The sequence below is a fragment of the Oncorhynchus tshawytscha genome, linkage group LG05 (assembly GCF_018296145.1).
Source record: "Oncorhynchus tshawytscha isolate Ot180627B linkage group LG05, Otsh_v2.0, whole genome shotgun sequence".
Taxonomy (NCBI): Eukaryota; Metazoa; Chordata; class Actinopteri; order Salmoniformes; family Salmonidae; genus Oncorhynchus; species Oncorhynchus tshawytscha.
In genome coordinates this window covers 65365859-65391495 of record NC_056433.1, presented here as the reverse complement: position 1 = coordinate 65391495, position 25637 = coordinate 65365859, and the positions used below count along the sequence as shown (strand labels likewise).

General features: G+C 43.2%; 1 protein-coding gene across 3 annotated transcripts in view; it reads right to left on the bottom strand.

Annotated features, from left to right (window-relative positions):
* Positions 1 to 859: 859 nt before the first annotated feature.
* Positions 860 to 25637, bottom strand: part of LOC112251129 (platelet-derived growth factor receptor alpha-like) — a 63589-nt gene continuing 38811 nt past the window's right edge. For all 3 annotated transcript variants that reach the window (XM_024421881.2, XM_024421883.2, XM_024421882.2), the window contains exons 19-28: positions 7223 to 7333; positions 6362 to 6515; positions 5632 to 5789; positions 5211 to 5326; positions 3820 to 3942; positions 3550 to 3661; positions 3299 to 3398; positions 2921 to 3026; positions 1597 to 1832; positions 860 to 1358 (exon numbers count right to left, since the gene is read on the bottom strand). In XM_024421881.2, the coding sequence (XP_024277649.2) occupies positions 1217 to 1358; positions 1597 to 1832; positions 2921 to 3026; positions 3299 to 3398; positions 3550 to 3661; positions 3820 to 3942; positions 5211 to 5326; positions 5632 to 5789; positions 6362 to 6515; positions 7223 to 7333 (1358 nt within the window). In that variant the 3' untranslated portion in view covers positions 860 to 1216. The remainder of the gene's footprint in view (positions 1359 to 1596; positions 1833 to 2920; positions 3027 to 3298; positions 3399 to 3549; positions 3662 to 3819; positions 3943 to 5210; positions 5327 to 5631; positions 5790 to 6361; positions 6516 to 7222; positions 7334 to 25637) is intronic.

The following is a 25637-nucleotide window of genomic DNA, read 5'->3' as shown; positions in this document are numbered from 1 at the left end:
GATTGATTGGGCCTGGCTCCCCAGTGGGTGGGCCAAGCTGCCAAGTGGGTGGGCCTATGCCCTCCAAGGCCCACCCACGTGAAATCCATAGATTAGAGCCTAATCAACTCATTGAAATTGACAGATTTTCTTATATAAACTGTAATTCAGTGAAATCCTTGAAAAAGAAATGTTTTCCCCCAGTGTATGTATATATATACACACACACTTAGGCTCCCGAGTGGAGCAGCAGTCTAAGGCACTGCATCTCAGTGTAAGAGGCGTCCCTACAGTCCCTGGTTTGAATCCAGGCTGAATCACATTCGGCCGTGATTGGGAGTCCCAAACGGGTTTGGCCGGATTAGGCCATCATTGTAAATAAGAATTTGTTATTTTTAACTGACCAGGCAAGTCAGTTATATATATATATATATATATATATATATATATATGACTTGCTTGCCTGGTTATTCAACCAGGCAAAAAAAAATGTACTGCTATACTGCTATTGACAACATATGCCATATGGGCAAGTACAAAAACATGTAACAGTGTATTGCTACTGATTGTGCCAGCATCAGATATACTGTGGTACATATTCTGCAGGTAGGTGGGTTGTGAAGTAAAGCCGTCTGTTGTGTAGCTGGCCTCATACTGGTCTGTTTGCTGGCACTGGTGTGATGTGGTTTAAATAGTGGGTCTGTCTGTAGTGGTTCTGCATGGCTGAGATAAACTGCCCGTCATTCTGGGTCTTTGACTTTCACGCCTGATGCATTCTGATCCCTCCATCCATCCTTGCTTATGATGCTGTTGGGAATGCCCATTACAATAAGGTTTTATACGTTTATATAAAAATCTTCCTCCATGTTCTCCTCATGTGCTCTTATTCCCATCCAACACTACCGTTCCATAGAGACTCTGTAACCACATGGTAGTGATGAGTCATTAGTGTTGCATCCATCCATGCTGCTCGTCCCTCCAGCCCCACAAGGGGTGCTGTCAGTCTGATGAGGAAAACGGCAGGCGTACCATGATCTGGCCACAGACTCGTCCAAGCAGTGAAGTGGTTTTGCTCTGTCCTCCTGAGAGGAATGGAGGTGTATGGGCGGAGGATGAGGAGGGTTCGAGATAGGGGGTTGCGAGGAGGGGTCTTTGGGTGGTCTGAGAGTCTGTGTTCAGGTGTGTTTCTCCCCCCTCTCTCCCTCTCTTTAGCAGGCTTTTGGCTTCTCCAGGCCTTTCACAGGAAACTGTCTTCCACCAGCTCTGAGTCCAAACACATCTCATCCAACAAGCTGATGTCCTCCAGGGTCTCTCCTTCTCTCTTGGCCAGCGTGAAGCTGGAGCCTGTCTCTATGGCACTCTCTTCAGATGTCTGAGAGCTTCACAGGACAGAGAGGAACAGGTCAGTGTTACTAAACAGTTAAGTGAGTGATAGGGTATAGTAAACAGGAGGAGACCATTAAATAAATATAAAGGATATCTATCTTGTTTGCTGGATGTTTGCATTTGGTAAACAGAACTAGCACGTTAGGTTGTAAAACGGTGTTATCAACCTATACCACATATAAGAATCTGAGATTGAAGATACACATGTCTGAGATTAAGGTGGTAGCCTACCTGTGGCGGTTCCTCTTGACGTACTCATCATCAGACAGAGGGTCCAGGTCGGGGAGGGGGATAATGTAACCGCTGTCAGAGCTGAGGCGCTGCTCGTCGAAGCCACTCTCCCTGTCCTTCAACTTGTCCTGACTCTTATAGGTGATCCCAATGTAGGTGTCATCACTCTCCACCTGGACCCTGGTCACTGCTGGATGGTCGCTCTTCAGGAACTCATGGCTTGCCCTCTCGAAGCACTGCACAACAGAGAGAAAGCCCAATGAACATTAACCTACAGTATCGAGGAGCATTGAATCATGTCTACAGTACCATGCAGAAAACTTAGCTATATGTCTAACCGTTTAAAAAAAACAAGAGTGTAAATAAAACATGTTTGGCCTGGAGTACTCAATAGTTATTTACTGCTCTGGTACCTCCCATACAGTACCTCCAAAACAGTAGCATCCCCTTCATAATCACAAAACATAAATCACTTCAACTCATAAATCAAATCCTAAAACAGATTTATCAGTTGAACCAGTTAAACCAGCTGTCAGTGGTGTGTGTTCTCAATCAGTCAGCCTGGTGGTGATCTCCCGTCCCACCCCACCCTAGCCCAGCCAACCCAACCCCAGCCTGAGGTGCTAAAACAGGAGCTAACTCCTCCACTCTCCTGGACCAGCAAAACAGAATAGTGAGGGAGGAGGAGGTTTGATGTGCCATGTGTGTCGTGCTGTTTAATAGGCTCATTATAGTTAGCCTAGCCAGTGAAGGGGAGGGGAGGTGGAGGAGAGACCTGGGGCTGCTGCTGCTGACTGCGTCAGTACTGTAGTTGGGGCTGGTCACTGACCGCCAGCTGGAGCATTAGCACTCTAATCATCGCCAGAGCTGGGCTTTAATACAACGGAAATGCACAGTACTCAGCGCCCACATAAACAGCCTCAACTGGCAGAGCCCACAGAAACACACTACAATGGCAGCGTTGGGGGAAGTGGTTGGAGTTTGTGAGCCTGGTTTTAGATGAACTTCACTTTGTTAGTACTGTAGAACTATAACAAGCCCCAAGGCTAGGGGGAGCGCACTGGCTAGGAAAAGTGTGAGAAAAGTATGGAGAAAGAGTATTGTTGAAGCACTTACTCCCTTTCTGTGTAAAAATAGGATAGGTCAGGTAAGGTAAAAGGGGGATGAAACTGATTAGAAAGGACAAGAAACATTAAGAGGGAGGAGTAGGTCCAAACGTTGGAGGTCAGGGTCAGGAATTAAAGAGAGAGGGACATTAGAAAGCAGGGGTGAGGAACCCTGGGAGAGATTGTAAGGTCAGAGCTCATACTGAAGAAACGCTCACCCTCTTGTAGCCGGAGGGCAGCAGTGAAGCCACACTCTCACTCAGGCTGAGGAAGGAAGGCCTCTTCTCAGGCTCACTGTTCCAACACTTTATCATCATCTCATACCTGGAGGGAGGAAAACACCCTAGTTAAACAGAGAGAACGGGACAAACAATACAGGGAGTGAAATGCCATGGTATAACAGTCATATAATTGTATTGTATATCACAGTTTAGTACTGTGCATTCACAGCAGTAGTAGCGTTCCATAGTATTTGCATGACATATGGGACAATGTTATCTGATCCAGTGTTTTAAAAATTGTTTTGTCATAAAAAGTGTTTCAACATAATGTACACAACACAATGTATAATTATATAAAAAAATATATGTACATACACATCAGCGGGGGCGTGCTCAGGTTTGGCCATCCTGTAGCCACTCTTGATCTTGTTGTAGAAGCTGGAGTCCACTACCATCCCTGGGTATGGGGTGCCACCTTTAACACAAACACACTGCCATCAGTACACCAGCAAACAGCAGTAACACTGTCAACACTGTATCTACACACGGATCTGGAGTCAGATGTCTCCTTAACATGCTTCTCAAGATGTGTCTTTGTCACAGATTTGGGGTCAGCTTAGCCTCACCTAGAGAGAAAATCTCCCAGAGGAGGATGCCGTAGGACCAGACATCACTGAGGGTGGTGTACATGTTGTCAAAGATACTCTCAGGAGCCATCCACTTCACTGGCAGGAAGGTCTATGGTCAACACACACAGCAGATGGATCAAACACACAGCACTCATATAACGGACACTACAATAGTGGAACATAATGGAGTGCTAACATGAACAAGCAGGATACATGTCTATGCTCAGGGGACACAAACAGCCAGTATGGTCATAGAGAAATACTAACGCTGCCTTTGGAGACATAGTTGTTGTCATGCATGATGTCTCTGGCCAGGCCAAAGTCACAGATCTTCACTATCTTCCCCTGAGAGAGCAGGACGTTCCTAGCAGCCAGGTCCCGATGCACACACTGTACAGCAAAACAGACACACAGAGAATTTATTTAATCTCAATTCAAAGAAACTATTTGTATGTTCTCCCTTTCCATTTATTCATTCTTTCCTCCTCATGTTTTACAGGGTGGCTTTATATCAACAGGCCAGCCTAAGAGACAGCCTTGACTGACCACTCCTGGCCAGGGGATATTCAGGGATAATAACTAGGAGGCTGTATGAGGAGCTTATAGCTTCTTTGTACCCAGTGTAATTCCAGCCTACTGGGTGTTCTATATAAAGACCTGGCCTGTCTCCTGAGCAGTGAGCTCAGCCTTCACAGGGCCGCTTATCACACAACCCCTGATTTAGCCAACCTCTTGGCTTTCACAGCTGTCATCAAGCACAACAGCAGCCCACAACCTGCCTGCCATCATTACCGTGGTTACCACTGGAACATACAGACGGCAGGGTTGACGTGGCAACCGACCCACTCCCTGTTGTGTACCAACAGAGAGGTCAGAACAAGCTTGCCAGTGACACTAGCTTCTGCTAAGCCAAAGGAATCATGTGACCATCACTTCCTTCCTTCGTTGCAAAGTCAGGCCAATAAAAGATGGCTATGGCATCCTAGGCTCACTTCTGTATCTCTTGTTGATATATTCTGGAAATTCCCTAGGTCTCTCCTGAGTTAGGTAAATCAGCTTTTAGTTTTATTGCACCTTATTTGTGTAAAAATCTAATAAATGTTGTTAAAGTGGACGTTTGTTTTGTTTCTTTTTACCTATATTTTAATAGGGAAGACATATTGAGACCTAGCTCTCTTTTACACATGCGCCCTTTATATACACAACATAAATATACACATTATACCCAACCTACATATATACATTAAAATACAAAAACACAGTCATGGGAAGCACAAATAAAACATCACAAATGACAAAGAAAAAAGTTACATTCCTCCACAAATAAGTCCCCAATCAATACTTGAAATTGCCCGATCTCCACCAGAACATCAAGACGAAATGTACAGCCTGTTTTGGTGCCTCTGGGCAATTCACAAAGCTGATTGAGGACCTTATTACTGATGAATGCATTTTGTTTTTTATGACTGTGTTTTTCTTTCTGCTTAGATTTTGATGTGTGTAATTTCTGTAATTCAGGGCTCATCTGTAAAAGAGACCTTGGTCTCAGTAGAGCTATTGTATTGTATGACATTGGCCTGTTATCCCCAGCCCACTGCACTGACCTAACATCATGTCCCACTGATCTCCAGTCATTCCCAGCCCTTGGTCCCACTCACGTTCTTAGAGGACAGGAACTCCATGCCTCTGGCCACCTGGTAGGTAAAGCTGAGCAGATCTGTGGTGCTGAGGCCCTCGTTGCCGTCTTCTGACAGCAGGTTGTCCATCTCATTATCTGGATCAGAAAAACACACATATACAGACATTTAGCTTCAGTCGGTCTATGAGTGAGTGAATAAAGTGTGTGTTTGTATGTTTAGGTGCATGTAAATATAGAACTGGCTGCTGTAACCTGGCTTTTCCTAATGGGAGGGAGAAATACAACTGCTACAATTACCCTCTCTATATAATTACAGGCTGGACCCCTCAACCAACCCAACCAGCGCTAACTAAAACCCTGCGCCGAGAGAGAGAGAGAGAGAGAGAGAGAGAGAGAGAGAGAGAGAGAAAGAGAGAGAGACTGTCAGACTATGTACTCACCACCCTTCTGTGATGGTGGGTGGTCATATTCAGACCTCTGGATGTCGGAGTACTTGGAGGCATCACTCATCTCCAGCATGGGCACGTACTGCGTGGTGTCTGCCTGCTTCATTTCCATGTAGTCCCCCTTACCACTTTCAAAGGACAGGATCACATAGCTGCAGGGAAGGAGGGAGGGAGAAGGTTGGTAGAAAGACAACAACCATGGTAGAATCACCATTCTCAAAGAACACCCAATGTATATACTGAGGTTCCCCCTACAAAGGGTGCAGTTGATGGTGTGGTCATTTTGAGATGTGGTCATTGTAAGTCATCTGTCAACACAGATCAGCAGAGCAGACAGGAACAGGCAGGCCTCTCCCACTGTTTCCCCCATGCTCGCCTGGACAGAGACCATTAACAGGTACCAAACAACAGTCATGATTAGGCTGAAAGCCGAGCACCACTTCAGACACAGATTTGATTTGTGGAAGACACCAGATTACCTCCTCAGCCATGTGGAAGACTGGGGTAGGGCTACGTTATGTTACTGAGAGCCTGCAGTAGAGTGCTGTCAATGAGACAGAATGACTGAGTGGGGAGAGTTGGAGCAGGAACTGAGGAGGGGGACACACGACATAGGGGGTGTGTGTGCGTGCTAGTGCATGTGAGTGTGCGCGCCTGTGCCTGTGTGCGTCCGTGCCTGTGTGCGTCCATGCGTGTTTCTGCAGCTGATTTTATGTCTCTTTACCTCCTGCTGCTCTCATCTGCAGGGTTTATGCCAAAGATGTCCAGGTCTTTCTTGCTCTTCTCTGAGTGCAAGCTGAGGAAGTTCTCTCTGTTCTTGTGCAGGTAGTTGACCAGGTCTCCATAGAAGCAGTACTCAGTGATGATGTAGGTGGGGCCTGCATGGGAAGAGAGGAGAGAGAAAGAGACACAAGTGTCAGTCTGCTGGCTTAACTTATCAGAGGCTCGTGAAGGCTAAAAGCTACGCCAAGAGGGCAAGCCTTTACACTCATAAAAACACTATTAAAATACCACACCCACCAACGGCCCAGAGAGTAATGGCAACTGCCTTTCTTGACTGTCAAAACCATATGTGTGTGTGAGCATATCTGCAGCGGCGGAAAAAGTACCCAATGGTTACACTTGAGTAAAAGTAAAGATACCTTAATAGAAAATGACTCAGTAAAATAAAAGTAATTTCTAAAATATACTTAAGTATCAAAAGTAAAAGTATAAATCATTTCAAACCCCTTATATTAAGCAAACCAAATGGCACCATTTAAATAAATAAAAATGACTGATAGCACACTCCAACACTCAGACATAATTGACAAACGAAGCATTTGTGTTTAGTGAGTCTGCCAGAGTCAGTAGGGATGACCAGGGATGTAGACATTGGACAATTTTGCAGTCCAGCTAAGCATTCAAAATGTAAAGAGTACTTAGTAAAAGTAATAGTAGTCAAAAATATAAATAGTAAAGTACCCAAAATAGTAATGTAAAGTACCCCAAAAAATGACTTAAGCAGTACTTTAAAGTATTTTCACTTAGGTACTTTACACCACTGCATCTGTAAGTGTGTGTGTGTGCATGTGTGTGTAGTCACCTGACTTGGTGCAGGCCCCCAGCAGGTTGACGATGTTGAGGTGAGGGCCCAGGTGAGTCATGATCTTCAGCTCTGACATCAGGGCCTGTTTCTCACTGGAGCGGGCCGTGGCTGCAACGCCAAACAGACAAACAATAAATCAACCTTCAATCAATCACACAGCACCTATCGGTCAATCACACACAATCAATACATCATCAACAAGATCCATCAATGACTGCCATTGTTTCATCAATCACGAAGTAAGCTGTCTGTGTTCAACTCTATAGCTGTCTGTATAGCTGTCTGTGGTCAACTCTATAGCTGTCTGTGGTCAACTCTATAGCTGTCTATGGTCAACTATATAGCTGTCTGTATAGCTGTCTATGGTCAACTCTATAGCTGTCTGTGGTCAATTCTATAGCTGTCTGTGGTCAACTCTATAGCTGTCTGTGGTCAACTCTATAGCTGTCTGTGGTTACCTAAGATGTCTGTGGTCAACTCTATAGCTGTCTGTAGAGCTATCTGTGGTCAACTCTATAGTTGTCTGTGGTCAACTCTATAGCTGTCTATGGTCAACTATATAGCTGTCTGTATAGCTGTCTATGGTCAACTCTATAGCTGTCTGTGGTCAACTCTATAGCTGTCTGTGGTCAACTCTATAGCTGTCTGTGGTCAACTCTATAGCTGTCTGTGGTCAACTCTATAGCTGTCTGTGGTTACCAAAGATGTCTGTGGTCAACTCTATAGCTGTCTGTAGAGCTATCTGTGGTCAACTCTATAGTTGTCTGTATAGGTCTATGGTCAACTCTATAGTTGTCTGTGGTCAACTATATAGCTGTCTGTATAGCTGTCTTTGGTCAACTCTATGGCTGTCTGTATAGCTGTCTATGGTCAAATCTATAGCTGTCTGTCGTCAACTCTATAGCTGTCTATGGTCAACTCTATAGTTGTCTGTGGTGAATTCTATAGCTGTCTGTGGTGAACTCTATAGCTGTCTGTGGTCAACTCTTTAGTTGTCTGTATAGCTGTCTATTGTCAACTCTATAGCTGTCTGTATAGCTGTCTGTGGTCAACTCTATAGTTGTCTGTATAGCTGTCTGTGGTGAACTCTATAGCTGTCTGTGGTCAACTATAGCTGTCTGTATAGCTGTCTATGATCAACTCTATAGCTGTCTGTATAGCTGTCTGTGGTCAACTCTATAGTTGTCTGTTTAGCTGGATATGGTCAACTCTATAGCTGTCTGTGGTCAACTCTATAGCTGTCTGTGGTCAGCTCTATAGCTGTCTGTGGTCAACTCTATAGCTGTCTGTATAGCTGTCTGTGGTCAACTCTATAGCTGTCTATGGTCAACTCTATAGCTGTCTGTGGTCAACACTATAGCTGTCTGTGGTCAACTCTATAGCTGTCTATTGTCAACTCTATAGCTGTCTGTGGTCAACTCTATAGCTGTCTGTATAGCTGTCTATGGTCAACTCTATGGCTGTCTGTGCTGAACTCTTTAGCTGTCTGTGGTCAACTCTATAGCTGTCTGTGGTCAACTCTATAGCTGTCTGTATAGCTGTCTATGGTCAACTCTATAGCTGTCTGTGGTCAACTCTATAGCTGTGTATGGTCAACTCTATAGCTGTCTGTGGTTAAGTCTATAGCTGTCTGTATAGCTGTCTATGGTCAACTCTATAGCTGTCTGTGGTCAACTCTATAGCTGTCTGTGGTCAACTCTATAGCTGTCTGTATAGCTGTCTATGGTCAACTCTATGGCTGTCTGTGCTGAACTCTTTAGCTGTCTGTGGTCAACTCTATAGCTGTCTGTGGTCAACTCTATAGCTGTGTATGGTCAACTCTATAGCTGTCTGTGGTTAAGTCTATAGCTGTCTGTATAGCTGTCTATGGTCAACTCTATAGCTGTCTGTGGTCAACTCTATAGCTGTCTGTGGTCAACTCTATAGCCGTCTGTGCTCAACTCTATAGCTGTCTGTGGTCAACTCTATAGCTGTCTGTATAGCTGTCTATGGTCAACTCTATAGCTGTCTGTGGTCAACTCTATAGCTGTCTATGGTCAACTCTATAGCTGTCTATGGTCAACTCTATAGCTGTCTATGGTCAACTCTATAGCTGTCTGTGGTCAACTCTATAGCTGTCTATGGTCAACTCTATAGCTGTCTATTGTCAACTCTATAGCTGTCTATGATCAACTCTATAGCTGTCTATGGTCAACTCTATAGCTGTCTATGGTCAACTCTGTAGCTGTCTATGGTCAACTCTATAGCTGTCTGTGGTCAACTCTATAGTTGTCTGTATAGATGTCTATGGTCAACTCTATAGCTGTCTGTGGTCAACTCTATAGCTGTCTATGGTCAACTCTATAGCTGTCTGTATAACTGTCTATGGTCAACTCTATAGTTGTCTGTATAGCTGTCTATGGTCAACTCTATAGTTGTCTGTCGTCAACTCTATAGCTTTCTGTATAGCTGTCTACGGTCAACTCTATGGCTGTCTGTATAGCTGTCTATGGTCAAATCTATAGCTGTCTGTCGTCAACTCTATAGCTGTCTATGGTCAACTCTATAGCTGTCTGTATAGCTGTCTGTGGTCAACTCTATAGTTGTCTGTATAGCTGTCTAGGGTCAACTCTATAGTTGTCTGTGGTCAACTCTATAGCTGTCTGTATAGCTGTCTATTGTCAACTCTATGGCTGTCTGTATAGGTCTCAACTCTATAGTTGTCTGTATAGTTGTCTATAGTCAACTCTATAGCTGTCTGTGGTCAACTCTATAGCTGTCTATGGTCAACTCTATAGTCTGGTCTCTGTGGTCAACTCTATAGCCGTCTGTCTAAACTCTATAGCTGTCTGTGGTCAACTCTATAGCTGTCTGTATAGCTGTCTATGGTCAACTCTATAGCTGTCTGTGGTCAACTCTATAGCTGTCTATGGTCAACTCTATAGCTGTCTGTGGTCAACTCTATAGCTGTCTATGGTCAACTCTATAGCTGTCTGTGGTCAACTCTATAGCTGTCTATGGTCAACTCTATAGCTGTCTATGGTCAACTCTATAGCTGTCTATGGTCAACTCTATAGCTGTCTATGGTCAACTCTATAGCTGTCTATGGTCAACTCTGTAGCTGTCTATGGTCAACTCTATAGCTGTCTGTGGTCAACTCTATAGTTGTCTGTATAGCTGTCTATGGTCAACTCTATAGCTGTCTGTGGTCAACTCTATAGCTGTCTATGGTCAACTCTATAGCTGTCTGTATAACTGTCTATGGTCAACTCTATAGTTGTCTGTATAGCTGTCTATGGTCAACTCTATAGTTGTCTGTCGTCAACTCTATAGCTTTCTGTATAGCTGTCTACGGTCAACTCTATGGCTGTCTGTATAGCTGTCTATGGTCAAATCTATAGCTGTCTGTCGTCAACTCTATAGCTGTCTATGGTCAACTCTATAGCTGTCTGTATAGCTGTCTGTGGTCAACTCTATAGTTGTCTGTATAGCTGTCTAGGGTCAACTCTATAGTTGTCTGTGGTCAACTCTATAGTTGTCTGTATAGCTGTCTATTGTCAACTCTATGGCTGTCTGTATAGCTGTCTGTGGTCAACTCTATAGTTGTCTGTATAGTTGTCTATAGTCAACTCTATAGCTGTCTATGGTCAACTCTATAGCTGTCTGTGGTGAACTCTGTCAGTCTGTGGTTACCTAAGATGTCTGTGGTCAACTCTATAGCTGTCTGTAGAGCTATCTGTGGTCAACTCTATAGCTGTCTGTATAGCTGTCTATGGTCAACTCTATAGCTGTCTGTATAGCTGTCTATGGTCAAATCTATAGCTGTCTGTCGTCAACTCTATAGCTGTCTGTGGTCAACTCTATAGCAGTCTGTGGTCACCTATAGATGTCTGTGGTCAACTCTATAGCTGTCTGTATAGCTGTCTAGGGTCAACTCTATAGTTGTCTGTGGTCAACTCTATAGTTGTCTGTATAGCTGTCTATTGTCAACTCTATAGCTGTCTGTGTTCAACTATAGCTGTCTGTATAGCTGTCTATGGTCAACTCTATAGCTGTCTGTATATCTGTCTGTGGTCAACTCTATAGCTGTGTATGGTCAACTCTATAGCTGTCTGTATATCTGTCTATGGTCAACTCTATAGCTGTCTGTATATCTGTCTGTGGTTAACTCTATAGCTGTCTGTACAGCTGTCTGTGGTCAACTCTATAGCTGTCTATGGGGCTATCTGTGGTCAACTCTATAGTTGTCTGTGGTCAACTCTATAGCTGTCTGTATAGCTGTCTATGGTCAAATCTATAGCTGTCTGTCGTCAACTCTATAGCTGTCTGTGGTCAACTCTATAGCAGTCTGTGGTCACCTATAGATGTCTGTGGTCAACTCTATAGCTGTCTGTATAGCTGTCTAGGGTCAACTCTATAGTTGTCTGTGGTCAACTCTATAGTTGTCTGTATAGGTCAAACTCTATAGCTGTCTGTGTTCAACTATAGCTGTCTGTATAGCTGTCTATGGTCAACTCTATAGCTGTCTGTATATCTGTCTGTGGTCAACTCTATAGCTGTGTATGGTCAACTCTATAGCTGTCTGTATATCTGTCTATGGTCAACTCTATAGCTGTCTGTATATCTGTCTGTGGTTAACTCTATAGCTGTCTGTGGTCAACTCTATAGCTGTCTATGGTCAACTCTATAGCTGTCTATTGTCAACTCTATAGCTGTCTATGATCAACTCTATAGCTGTCTATGGTCAACTCTATAGCTGTCTATGGTCAACTCTGTAGCTGTCTATGGTCAACTCTATAGCTGTCTGTGGTCAACTCTATAGTTGTCTGTATAGATGTCTATGGTCAACTCTATAGCTGTCTGTGGTCAACTCTATAGCTGTCTATGGTCAACTCTATAGCTGTCTGTATAACTGTCTATGGTCAACTCTATAGTTGTCTGTATAGCTGTCTATGGTCAACTCTATAGTTGTCTGTCGTCAACTCTATAGCTTTCTGTATAGCTGTCTACGGTCAACTCTATGGCTGTCTGTATAGCTGTCTATGGTCAAATCTATAGCTGTCTGTCGTCAACTCTATAGCTGTCTATGGTCAACTCTATAGCTGTCTGTATAGCTGTCTGTGGTCAACTCTATAGTTGTCTGTATAGCTGTCTAGGGTCAACTCTATAGTTGTCTGTGGTCAACTCTATAGTTGTCTGTATAGCTGTCTATTGTCAACTCTATGGCTGTCTGTATAGCTGTCTGTGGTCAACTCTATAGTTGTCTGTATAGTTGTCTATGGTCAACTCTATAGCTGTCTATGGTCAACTCTATAGCTGTCTGTGGTGAACTCTGTAGCAGTCTGTGGTTACCTAAGATGTCTGTGGTCAACTCTATAGCTGTCTGTAGAGCTATCTGTGGTCAACTCTATAGCTGTCTGTATAGCTGTCTATGGTCAACTCTATAGCTGTCTGTATAGCTGTCTATGGTCAAATCTATAGCTGTCTGTCGTCAACTCTATAGCTGTCTGTGGTCAACTCTATAGCAGTCTGTGGTCACCTATAGATGTCTGTGGTCAACTCTATAGCTGTCTGTATAGCTGTCTAGGGTCAACTCTATAGTTGTCTGTGGTCAACTCTATAGTTGTCTGTATAGCTGTCTATTGTCAACTCTATAGCTGTCTGTGTTCAACTATAGCTGTCTGTATAGCTGTCTATGGTCAACTCTATAGCTGTCTGTATATCTGTCTGTGGTCAACTCTATAGCTGTGTATGGTCAACTCTATAGCTGTCTGTATATCTGTCTATGGTCAACTCTATAGCTGTCTGTATATCTGTCTGTGGTTAACTCTATAGCTGTCTGTGGTCAACTCTATAGCTGTCTATGGTCAACTCTATAGCTGTCTATTGTCAACTCTATAGCTGTCTATGATCAACTCTATAGCTGTCTATGGTCAACTCTATAGCTGTCTATGGTCAACTCTGTAGCTGTCTGGTCAACTCTATAGCTGTCTGTGGTCAACTCTATAGTTGTCTGTATAGATGTCTATGGTCAACTCTATAGCTGTCTGTGGTCAACTCTATAGCTGTCTATGGTCAACTCTATAGCTGTCTGTATAACTGTCTATGGTCAACTCTATAGTTGTCTGCATAGCTGTCTATGGTCAACTCTATAGTTGTCTGTCGTCAACTCTATAGCTTTCTGTATAGCTGTCTATGGTCAACTCTATGGCTGTCTGTATAGCTGTCTATGGTCAAATCTATAGCTGTCTGTCGTCAACTCTATAGCTGTCTATGGTCAACTCTATAGCTGTCTGTATAGCTGTCTGTGGTCAACTCTATAGTTGTCTGTATAGCTGTCTAGGGTCAACTCTATAGTTGTCTGTGGTCAACTCTATAGTTGTCTGTATAGCTGTCTATTGTCAACTCTATAGCTGTCTGTGTTCAACTATAGCTGTCTGTATAGCTGTCTATGGTCAACTCTATAGCTGTCTGTATATCTGTCTGTGGTCAACTCTATAGCTGTGTATGGTCAACTCTATAGCTGTCTGTATATCTGTCTATGGTCAACTCTATAGCTGTCTGTATATCTGTCTGTGGTTAACTCTATAGCTGTCTGTACAGCTGTCTGTGGTCAACTCTATAGCTGTCTGTATAGCTGTCTATGGTCAACTCTATAGCTGTCTGTGGTCAACTCTATAGCTGTCTGTGGTCAACTCTATAGCTGTCTGTGGTCAACTCTATAGCTGTCTATGGTCAACTCTATAGCTGTCTGTGGTGAACTCTATAGCTGTCTGTATAGCTGTCTGTGGTCAACTCTACAGCTGTCTATGGTCAACTCTATAGCTGTCTGTATAGCTGTCTATGGTCAACTCTATAGCTGTCTGTGGTCAACTCTATAGCTGTCTATGGTCAACTCTATAGCTGTCTATGGTCAACTCTATAGCTATCTGTGGTCAACTCTATAGCTGTCTGTATAGCTGTCTATGGTCAACTCTATAGCTGTCTGTGGTCAACTCTACAGCTGTCTATGGTCAACTCTATAGCTGTCTATGGTCAACTCTATAGCTGTCTGTGGTCAACTCTATAGCTGTCTGTGGTCAACTCTATAGCTGTCTATGGTCAACTCTATAGCTGTCTGTGGTCAACTATAGTTGTCTGTATAGCTGCCTATGGTCAACTCTATAGCTGTCTGTGGTCAACTCTATAGCTGTCTGTGGTTAACTCTATAGCTGTCTGTATAACTGTCTATGGTCAACTCTATAGCTGTCTCTGGTCAACTCTATAGCTGTCTGTGGTCAACTCTATAGCTGTCTGTGGTCAACTCTATAGCTGTCTGTGGTTAACTCTATAGCTGTCTGTATAGCTGTCTATGGTCAACTCTATAGCTGTCTCTGGTCAACTCTATAGCTGTCTGTGGTCAGCTCTATAGCTGTCTGTGGTTCCCTAAGATGTCTGTGGTCAACTCTATAGTTGTCTGTACAGCTGTCTAAGGTCAACTCTATAGCTGTCTGTGGTCAACTCTATAGCTGTCTGTATAGCTGTCTATGGTCAACTCTATAGCTGTCTGTGGTCAACTCTATAGATATCTATGGTCAACTCTATAGCTGTCTATGGTCAACTCTATAGCTGTCTGTGGTCAACTCTATAGCTGTCTGTGGTCAACTCTACAGCTGTCTATGGTCATCTCGATAGCTATCTGTGGTCAACTCTATAGCTGTCTGTGGTCAACTCTATAGCTGTCTGTATAGCTGCCTGTGGTCAACTCTATAGCTGCCTGTGGTCAACTCTATAGCTGTCTGTGGTCAACTCTATAGCTGTCTGTATAGCTGTCTATAGTCAACTCTATAGCTGTCTATAGTCAACTCTATAGCTGTCTCTATATCTGTCTGTGATCAACTCTATAGCTGTCTGTAGAGCTATCTGTGGTCAACTCTATAGTTGTCTGTGGTCAACTCTATAGCTGTCTGTATAGCTGTCTATGGTCAACTCTATAGCTGTCTGTCGTCAACTCTATAGCTGTCTATGGTCAACTCTATAGCTGTCTGTGGTGAACTCTATAGCAGTCTGTGGTCACCTATAGATGTCTGTGGTCAACTCTTTAGTTGTCTGAATAGCTGTCTATTGTCAACTCTATAGCTGTCTGTATAGCTGTCTGTGGTCAACTCTATAGTTGTCTGTATAGCTGTCAAGGGTCAACTCTATAGTTGTCTGTGGTCAACTCTATAGTTGTCTGTATAGCTGTCTATTGTCAACCCTATGGCTGTCTGTATAGCTGTCTGTGGTCAACTCTATAGCTGTCTGTGGTGAACTCTATAGCAGTCTGTGGTTACCTAAGATGTCTGTGGTCAACTCTATAGCTGTCTGTAGAGCTATCTGTGGTCAACTCTATAGCTGTCTGTATAGCTGTCTATGGTCAACTCTATAGCTGTCTGTATAGCTGTCTATGGTCAAATCTATAGCTGTCTGTCGTCAACTCTATAGCTGTCTGTGGTCAACTCTATAGCAGTCTGTGGTCACCTATAGATGTCTGTGGTCAACTCTATAGCTGTCTGTATAGCTGTCTATTGTCAACTCTATAGCTGTCTGTGTTCAACTATAGCTGTCTGTATAGCTGTCTATGGTCAACTCTATAGCTGTCTGTATATCTGTCTGTGGTCAACTCTATAGATGTGTATTGTCAACTCTATAGCTGTCTGTATAGCTGTCTATGGTAAACTCTATAGCTGTCTGTGGTCAACTCTATAGCTGTGTATGGTCAACTCTATAGCTGTCTGTGGTTAAGTCTATAGCTGTCTGTATAGCTGTCTATGGTCAACTCTATAGCTGTCTGTGGTCAACTCTATAGCTGTCTGTGGTCAACTCTATAGCTGTCTGTATAGCTGTCTATGGTCAACTCTATGGCTGTCTGTGCTGAACTCTTTCTATAGCTGTCTGTGGTCAACTCTATAGCTGTCTGTGGTCAACTCTATAGCTGTCTGTATAGCTGTCTATGGTCAACTCTATAGCTGTCTGTGGTCAACTCTATAGCTGTGTATGGTCAACTCTATAGCTGTCTGTGGTTAAGTCTATAGCTGTCTGTATAGCTGTCTATGGTCAACTCTATAGCTGTCTGTGGTCAACTCTATAGCTGTCTGTGGTCAACTCTATAGCCGTCTGTGCTCAACTCTATAGCTGTCTGTGGTCAACTCTATAGCTGTCTGTATAGCTGTCTATGGTCAACTCTATAGCTGTCTGTATAGCTGTCTATGGTCAAATCTATAGCTGTCTGTCGTCAACTCTATAGCTGTCTGTGGTCAACTCTATAGCAGTCTCTGGTCACCTATAGATGTCTGTGGTCAACTCTATAGCTGTCTGTATAGCTGTCTAGGGTCAACTCTATAGTTGTCTGTGGTCAACTCTATAGTTGTCTGTATAGCTGTCTATTGTCAACTCTATAGCTGTCTGTGTTCAACTATAGCTGTCTGTATAGCTGTCTATGGTCAACTCTATAGCTGTCTGTATATCTGTCTGTGGTCAACTCTATAGCTGTGTATGGTCAACTCTATAGCTGTCTGTATATCTGTCTATGGTCAACTCTATAGCTGTCTGTATATCTGTCTGTGGTTAACTCTATAGCTGTCTGTACAGCTGTCTGTGGTCAACTCTATAGCTGTCTGTATAGCTGTCTATGGTCACCTCTATAGCTGTCTGTGGTCAACTCTATAGCTGTCTGTGGTCAACTCTATAGCTGTCTGTATAGCTGTCTATGGTCAACTCTATAGCTGTCTGTGGTCAACTCTATAGCTGTCTGTATAGCTGTCTATGGTCAACTCTATAGCTGTCTGTGGTCAACTCTACAGCTGTCTATGGTCAACTCTATAGCTGTCTGTATAGCTGTCTATGGTCAACTCTATAGCTGTCTGTGGTCAACTCTATAGCTGTCTATGGTCAACTCTATAGCTGTCTATGGTCAACTCTATAGCTATCTGTGGTCAACTCTATTGCTGTCTGTATAGCTGTCTATGGTCAACTCTATAGCTGTCTGTGGTCAACTCTACAGCTGTCTATGGTCAACTCTATAGCTGTCTGTGGTCAACTCTATAGCTGTCTGTGGTCAACTCTATAGCTGTCTGTGGTCAACTCTATAGCTGTCTATGGTCAACTCTATAGCTGTCTGTGGTCAACTATAGCTGCCTGTATAGCTGCCTATGGTCAACTCTATAGCTGTCTGTGGTCAACTCTATAGCTGTCTGTGGTTAACTCTATAGCTGTCTGTATAACTGTCTATGGTCAACTCTATAGCTGTCTCTGGTCAACTCTATAGCTGTCTGTGGTCAGCTCTATAGCTGTCTGTGGTTCCCTAAGATGTCTGTGGTCAACTCTATAGTTGTCTGTACAGCTGTCTAAGGTCAACTCTATAGCTGTCTATGGTCAACTCTATAGCTGTCTGTGGTCAACTCTATAGCTGTCTGTGGTCAACTCTATAGCTGTCTGTGGTTCCCTAAGATGTCTGTGGTCAACTCTATAGCTGTATGTAGAGTTATCTGTGGTCAACTCTATAGTTGTCTGTACAGCTGTCTAAGGTCAACTCTATAGCTGTCTGTGGTCAACTCTATAGCTGTCTGTATAGCTGTCTATGGTCAACTCTATAGCTGTCTGTGGTCAACTCTATAGATGTCTATGGTCAACTCTATAGCTGTCTATGGTCAACTCTATAGGTGTCTGTGGTCAACTCTATAGCTGTCTGTATAGCTGCCTGTGGTCAACTCTATAGCTGCCTGTGGTCAACTCTATAGCTGTCTGTGGTCAACTCTATAGCTGTCTGTATAGCTGTCTATAGTCAACTCTATAGCTGTCTCTATATCTGTCTGTGATCAACTCTATAGCTGTCTATGGGGCTATCTGTGGTCAACTCTATAGTTGTCTGTGGTCAACTCGATAGCTGTCTGTATAGCTGTCTATGGTCAACTCTATAGCTGTCTGTCGTCAACTCTATAGCTGTCTATGGTCAACTCTATAGCTGTCTGTGGTGAACTCTATAGCAGTCTGTGGTCACCTATAGATGTCTGTGGTCAACTCTTTAGTTGTCTGTATAGCTGTCTATTGTCAACTCTATAGCTGTCTGTATAGCTGTCTGTGGTCAACTCTATAGTTGTCTGTATAGCTGTCTCGGGTCAACTCTATAGCTGTCTGTGGTCAACTCTATAGCTGTCTATGGTCAACTCTATAGCTGTCTGTATAACTGTCTATTGTCAACCCTATGGCTGTCTGTATAGCTGTCTGTGGTCAACTCTATAGTTGTCTGTATAGTTGTCTATGGTCAACTCTATAGCTGTCTATGGTCAACTCTATAGCTGTCTGTGGTGAACTCTGTAGCAGTCTGTGGTTACCTAAGATGTCTGTGGTCAACTCTATAGCTGTCTGTAGAGCTATCTGTGGTCAACTCTATAGCTGTCTGTATAGCTGTCTATGGTCAAATCTATAGCTGTCTGTCGTCAACTCTATAGCTGTCTGTGGTCAACTCTATAGAAGTCTGTGGTCACCTATAGATGTCTGTGGTCAACTCTATAGCTGTCTGTATAGCTGTCTAGGGTCAACTCTATAGTTGTCTGTGGTCAACTCTATAGTTGTCTGTATAGCTGTCTATTGTCAACTCTATAGCTGTCTGTGTTCAACTATAGCTGTCTGTATAGCTGTCTATGGTTAACTCTATAGCTGTCTGTATATCTGTCTGTGGTCAACTCTATAGCTGTGTATGGTCAACTCTATAGCTGTCTGTATAGCTGTCTATGGTCAACTCTATAGCTGTCTGTGGTCAACTCTATAGCTGTGTATGGTCAACTCTATAGCTGTCTGTGGTTAAGTCTATAGCTGTCTGTATAGCTGTCTATGGTCAACTCTATAGCTGTCTGTGGTCAACTCTATAGCTGTCTGTGGTCAACTCTATAGCTGTCTGTATAGCTGTCTATGGTCAACTCTATGGCTGTCTGTGCTGAACTCTTTAGCTGTCTGTGGTCAACTCTATAGCTGTCTGTGGTCAACTCTATAGCTGTCTGTATAGCTGTCTATGGTCAACTCTATAGCTGTCTGTGGTCAACTCTATAGCTGTCTGTGGTCAACTCTATAGCTGTGTATGGTCAACTCTATAGCTGTCTGTGGTTAAGTCTATAGCTGTCTGTATAGCTGTCTATGGTCAACTCTATAGCTGTCTGTGGTCAACTCTATAGCTGTCTGTGGTCAACTCTATAGCCGTCTGTGCTCAACTCTATAGCTGTCTGTGGTCAACTCTATAGCTGTCTGTATAGCTGTCTATGGTCAACTCTATAGCTGTCTGTGGTCAACTCTATAGTTGTCTGTATAGCTGTCTATGGTCAACTCTATAGCTGTCTGTGGTCAACTCTATAGCTGTCTATGGTCAACTCTATAGCTGTCTGTATAACTGTCTATGGTCAACTCTATAGTTGTCTATGGTCAACTCTATAGCTGTCTGTGGTCAACTCTATAGCTGTCTATGGTCAACTCTATAGTTGTCTGTGGTCAACTCTATAGCTGTCTGTATAGCTGTCTATGGTCAACTCTATGGCTGTCTGTATAGCTGTCTATGGTCAAATCTATAGCTGTCTGTCGTCAACTCTATAGCTGTCTATGGTCAACTCTATAGCTGTCTGTGGTCACCTATAGATGTCTGTGGTCAACTCTATAGCTGTCTGTATAGCTGTCTATGGTCAACTCTATAGCTGTCTGTGGTCAACTCTACAGCTGTCTATGGTCAACTCTATAGCTGTCTGTATAGCTGTCTATGGTCAACTCTATAGCTGTCTGTGGTCAACTCTATAGCTGTCTATGGTCAACTCTATAGCTGTCTATGGTCAACTCTATAGCTATCTGTGGTCAACTCTATAGCTGTCTGTATAGCTGTCTATGGTCAACTCTATAGCTGTCTGTGGTCAACTCTACAGCTGTCTATGGTCAACTCTATAGCTGTCTATGGTCAACTCTATAGCTGTCTGTGGTCAACTCTATAGCTGTCTGTGGTCAACTCTATAGCTGTCTATGGTCAACTCTATAGCTGTCTGTGGTCAACTATAGCTGTCTGTATAGCTGCCTATGGTCAACTCTATAGCTGTCTGTGGTCAACTCTATAGCTGTCTGTGGTTAACTCTATAGCTGTCTGTATAACTGTCTATGGTCAACTCTATAGCTGTCTCTGGTCAACTCTATAGCTGTCTGTGGTCAACTCTATAGCTGTCTGTGGTCAACTCTATAGCTGTCTGTGGTTAACTCTATAGCTGTCTGTATAGCTGTCTATGGTCAACTCTATAGCTGTCTCTGGTCAACTCTATAGCTGTCTGTGGTCAGCTCTATAGCTGTCTGTGGTTCCCTAAGATGTCTGTGGTCAACTCTATAGTTGTCTGTACAGCTGTCTAAGGTCAACTCTATAGCTGTCTGTGGTCAACTCTATAGCTGTCTGTATAGCTGTCTATGGTCAACTCTATAGCTGTCTGTGGTCAACTCTATAGATGTCTATGGTCAACTCTATAGCTGTCTATGGTCAACTCTATAGCTGTCTGTGGTCAACTCTATAGCTGTCTGTGGTCAACTCTACAGCTGTCTATGGTCATCTCGATAGCTATCTGTGGTCAACTCTATAGCTGTCTGTGGTCAACTCTATAGCTGTCTGTATAGCTGCCTGTGGTCAACTCTATAGCTGCCTGTGGTCAACTCTATAGCTGTCTGTGGTCAACTCTATAGCTGTCTGTATAGCTGTCTATAGTCAACTCTATAGCTGTCTCTATATCTGTCTGTGATCAACTCTATAGCTGTCTGTAGGGCTATCTGTGGTCAACTCTATAGTTGTCTGTGGTCAACTCTATAGCTGTCTGTATAGCTGTCTATGGTCAACTCTATAGCTGTCTGTCGTCAACTCTATAGCTGTCTATGGTCAACTCTATAGCTGTCTGTGGTCAACTCTATAGCAGTCTGTGGTCACCTATAGATGTCTGTGGTCAACTCTTTAGTTGTCTGTATAGCTGTCTATTGTCAACTCTATAGCTGTCTGTATAGTTGTCTGTGGTCAACTCTATAGTTGTCTGTATAGCTGTCTATTGTCAACTATGGCTGTCTGTATAGCTGTCTGTGGTCAACTCTATAGTTGTCTGTATAGCTGTCTATTGTCAACCCTATGGCTGTCTGTATAGTTGTCTATGGTCAACTCTATAGCTGTCTGTGGTCAACTCTATAGCTGTCTGTGGTGAACTCTATAGCTGTCTGTGGTTACCTAAGATGTCTGTGGTCAACTCTATAGCTGTCTGTATAGCTGTCTATGGTCAACTCTATAGCTGTCTGTCGTCAACTCTACAGCTGTCTGTGGTCAACTCTATAGCAGTCTGTGGTCACCTATAGATGTCTGTGGTCAACTCTATAGCTGTCTGTATAGCTGTCTGTGGGTCAACTCTATAGTTGTCTGTGGTCAACTCTATAGTTGTCTATAGCTGTCTATTCTCAACTCATAGCTGTCTGTGTTCAACTATAGCTGTCTGTATAGCTGTCTATGGTCAACTCTATAGCTGTCTGTCGTCAACTCTATAGCTGTCTGTGGTCAACTCTATAGCAGTCTGTGGTCACCTATAGATGTCTGTGGTCAACTCTATAGCTGTCTGTATATCTGTCTGTGGTCAACTCTATAGCTGTGTATGGTCAACTCTATAGCTGTCTGTATAGCTGTCTATGGTCAACTCTATAGCTGTCTGTGGTCAACTCTATAGCTGTGTATGGTCAACTCTATAGCTGTCTGTGGTTAAGTCTATAGCTGTCTGTATAGCTGTCTATGGTCAACTCTATAGCTGTCTGTGGTCAACTCTATAGCTGTCTGTGGTCAACTCTATAGCTGTCTGTATAGCTGTCTATGGTCAACTCTATAACTCTTTAGCTGTCTGTGGTCAACTCTATAGCTGTCTGTGGTCAACTCTATAGCTGTCTGTATAGCTGTCTATGGTCAACTCTATAGCTGTCTGTGGTCAACTCTATAGCTGTCTGTGGTCAACTCTATAGCTGTGTATGGTCAACTCTATAGCTGTCTGTGGTTAAGTCTATAGCTGTCTGTATAGCTCAACTCTATAGCTGTCTGTGGTCAACTCTATAGCTGTCTGTGGTCAACTCTATAGCTGTCTGTGCTCAACTCTATAGCTGTCTGTGGTCAACTCTATAGTTGTCTGTATAGCTGTCTATGGTCAACTCTATAGCTGTCTGTGGTCAACTCTATAGCTGTCTATGGTCAACTCTATAGCTGTCTGTATAACTGTCTATGGTCAACTCTATAGCTGTCTGTGGTCAACTCTATAGCTGTCTGTGGTCAACTCTATAGCTGTCTGTGCTCAACTCTATAGCTGTCTGTGGTCAACTCTATAGCTGTCTGTATAGCTGTCATGGTCAACTCTATAGCTGTCTGTATAGCTGTCTATGGTCAACTCTATGGCTGTCTGTGGTCAACTCTATAGCTGTCTGTATAGCTGTCTATGGTCAACTCTATAGCTGTCTGTATAGCTGTGTGGTCAACTCTATAGCTGTCTGTGGTCAACTCTATAGCTGTCTGTGGTCAACTCTATAGCTGTCTGTATAGCTGTCTATAGTCAACTCTATAGCTGTCTCTATATCTGTCTGTGATCAACTCTATAGCTGTCTGTAGAGCTATCTGTGGTCAACTCTATAGTTGTCTGTGGTCAACTCTATAGCTGTCTGTATAGCTGTCTATGGTCAACTCTATAGCTGTCTGTCGTCAACTCTATAGCTGTCTGTGGTCAACTCTATAGCAGTCTGTGGTCACCTATAGATGTCTGTGGTCAACTCTATAGCTGTCTGTATAGCTGTCTAGGGTCAACTCTATAGCTGTCTGTATATCTGTCTGTGGTCAACTCTATAGCTGTGTATGGTCAACTCTATAGCTGTCTGTATATCTGTCTATGGTCAACTCTATAGCTGTCTGTATATCTGTCTGTGGTTAACTCTATAGCTGTCTGTACAGCTGTCTGTGGTCAACTCTATAGCTGTCTGTATAGCTGTCTATGGTCAACTCTATAGCTGTCTGTGGTCAACTCTATAGCTGTCTGTGGTCAACTCTATAGCTGTCTGTGGTCAACTCTATAGCTGTCTATGGTCAACTCTATAGCTGTCTGTGGTGAACTCTATAGCTGTCTGTATAGCTGTCTATGGTCAACTCTATAGCTGTCTGTGGTCAACTCTACAGCTGTCTATGGTCAACTCTATAGCTGTCTGTATAGCTGTCTATGGTCAACTCTATAGCTGTCTGTGGTCAACTCTATAGCTGTCTATGGTCAACTCTATAGCTGTCTATGGTCAACTCTATAGCTATCTGTGGTCAACTCTATAGCTGTCTGTAGAAACTCTTTAGCTGTCTGTGGTCAACTCTATAGCTGTCTGTGGTCAACTCTACAGCTGTCTATGGTCAACTCTATAGCTGTCTATGGTCAACTCTATAGCTGTCTGTGGTCAACTCTATAGCTGTCTATGGTCAACTCTATAGCTGTCTATGGTCAACTCTATAGCCGTCTATGGTCAACTCTATAGCTCTCTGTGGTGAACTCTATAGCTGTGTGTATAGCTGTCTATGGTCAACTCTATAGCTGTCTGTGGTCAACTCTATAGTTGTCTATGGTCAACTCTATAGCTGTCTGTGGTGAACTCTATAGCTGTCTGTATAGCTGTCTATGGTCAACTCTATAGCTGTCTGTGGTCAACTCTATAGCTGTCTATGGTCAACTATATAGCTGTCTGTATAGCTGTCTATGGTCAACTCTATAGCTGTCTGTGGTCAACTCTATAGCTGTCTGTGGTCAACTCTATAGCTGTCTGTGGTCAACTCTATAGCTGTCTGTGGTCAACTCTATAGCTGTCTGTGGTTACCTAAGATGTCTGTGGTCAACTCTATAGCTGTCTGTAGAGCTATCTGTGGTCAACTCTATAGTTGTCTGTATAGCTGTCTATGGTCAACTCTATAGTTGTCTGTGGTCAACTCTATAGCTGTCTGTATAGCTGTCTTTGGTCAACACTATGGCTGTCTGTATAGCTGTCTATGGTCAAATCTATAGCTGTCTGTCGTCAACTCTATAGCTGTCTATGGTCAACTCTATAGTTGTCTGTGGTGAACTCTATAGCTGTCTGTGGTGAACTCTATAGCTGTCTGTGGTCAACTCTTTAGTTGTCTGAATAGCTGTCTATTGTCAACTCTATAGCTGTCTGTATAGCTGTCTGTGGTCAACTCTATAGTTGTCTGTATAGCTGTCTATGGTTTACTCTATAGCTGTCTGTGGTCAACTATAGCTGTCTGTATAGCTGTCTATGGTCAACTCTATAGCTGTCTGTATAGCTGTCTGTGGTCAACTCTATAGCCGTCTGTGCTCAACTCTATAGCTGTCTGTGGTCAACTCTATAGCTGTCTGTATAGCTGTCTATGGTCAACTCTATAGCTGTCTGTGGTCAACTCTATAGCTGTCTATGGTCAACTCTATAGCTGTCTATGGTCAACTCTATAGCTGTCTATGGTCAACTCTATAGCTGTCTGTGGTCAACTCTATAGCTGTCTATGGTCAACTCTATAGCTGTCTATTGTCAACTCTATAGCTGTCTGTGGTCAACTCTATAGCTGTCTATGGTCAACTCTGTAGCTGTCTATGGTCAACTCTATAGCTGTCTGTGGTCAACTCTATAGTTGTCTGTATAGCTGTCTATGGTCAACTCTATAGCTGTCTGTGGTCAACTCTATAGCTGTCTATGGTCAACTCTATAGCTGTCTGTATAACTGTCTATGGTCAACTCTATAGTTGTCTGTATAGCTGTCTATGGTCAACTCTATAGTTGTCTGTCGTCAACTCTATAGCTTTCTGTATAGCTGTCTATGGTCAACTCTATGGCTGTCTGTATAGCTGTCTATGGTCAAATCTATAGCTGTCTGTCGTCAACTCTATAGCTGTCTATGGTCAACTCTATAGCTGTCTGTGGTGAACTCTATAGCTGTCTGTGGTGAACTCTATAGCTCTCTGTGGTCAACTATAGCTGTCTGTATAGCTGTCTATGGTCAACTCTATAGCTGTCTGTTTAGCTGTCTGTGGTCAACTCTATAGTTGTCTGTATAGCTGTCTATGGTCAACTCTATAGCTGTCTCTATATCTGTCTGTGATCAACTCTATAGCTGTCTGTAGAGCTATCTGTGGTCAACTCTATAGCTGTCTATGGTCAACTCTATAGCTGTCTGTATAGCTGTCTATGGTCAACTCTATAGCTGTCTGTGGTCAACTCTATAGCTGTCTGTGGTCAACTCTATAGCAGTCTGTGGTCACCTATAGATGTCTGTGGTCAACTCTATAGCTGTCTGTATAGCTGTCTAGGGTCAACTCTATAGCTGTCTGTATATCTGTCTGGGTCAACTCTATAGCTGTCTATGGTCAACTCTATAGCT